General features: G+C 47.9%; 1 protein-coding gene across 1 annotated transcript; it reads left to right on the top strand.

Moving 5' to 3' along the window:
* Positions 1 to 56: 56 nt before the first annotated feature.
* Positions 57 to 311, top strand: TM35_001331030 (uncharacterized protein; the record flags this gene model as incomplete). The annotated part of the gene is made up of 1 exon (XM_029031860.1): positions 57 to 311. A coding segment is annotated over one exon (255 nt), but the record flags the coding sequence as incomplete, so codon positions are not given.

Genomic DNA, 311 nt, shown 5'->3' with positions numbered 1-311 from the left:
GTGGATCGGCGAAAGAGAAGAAAAGTGAAGAAGCAAAAGCATTAGCAGAGAGTACTTTGGCAGAAGAGGCGCGATCACCTGTGGAGGTACAGGAACCTACTTTACTCACTAATGAAGAGTCTCCTTGTGGTGGTGATGCTGTTGGTTCTTCCAGTACTGCATGTACTTCTGTTCGTCCTCCTGCTCCTCCTCCTGGTCGTGCTGAACCACAAGCAGGCCTTCTTGTTAAAGGAGAACCACCTGCTAATGGTGTTGCTGGTCTTCAAGGTGATCTCAGTGAAGGAGATAAACATCTTGGTGTTAAGCTTCCT

This window comes from Trypanosoma theileri, assembly GCF_002087225.1.
Source record: "Trypanosoma theileri isolate Edinburgh chromosome Unknown TM35_Tth_133_V1, whole genome shotgun sequence".
Lineage (NCBI taxonomy): Eukaryota > Euglenozoa > Kinetoplastea > Trypanosomatida > Trypanosomatidae > Trypanosoma > Trypanosoma theileri.
This window is presented reverse-complemented; position numbering and strand designations above follow the sequence as displayed.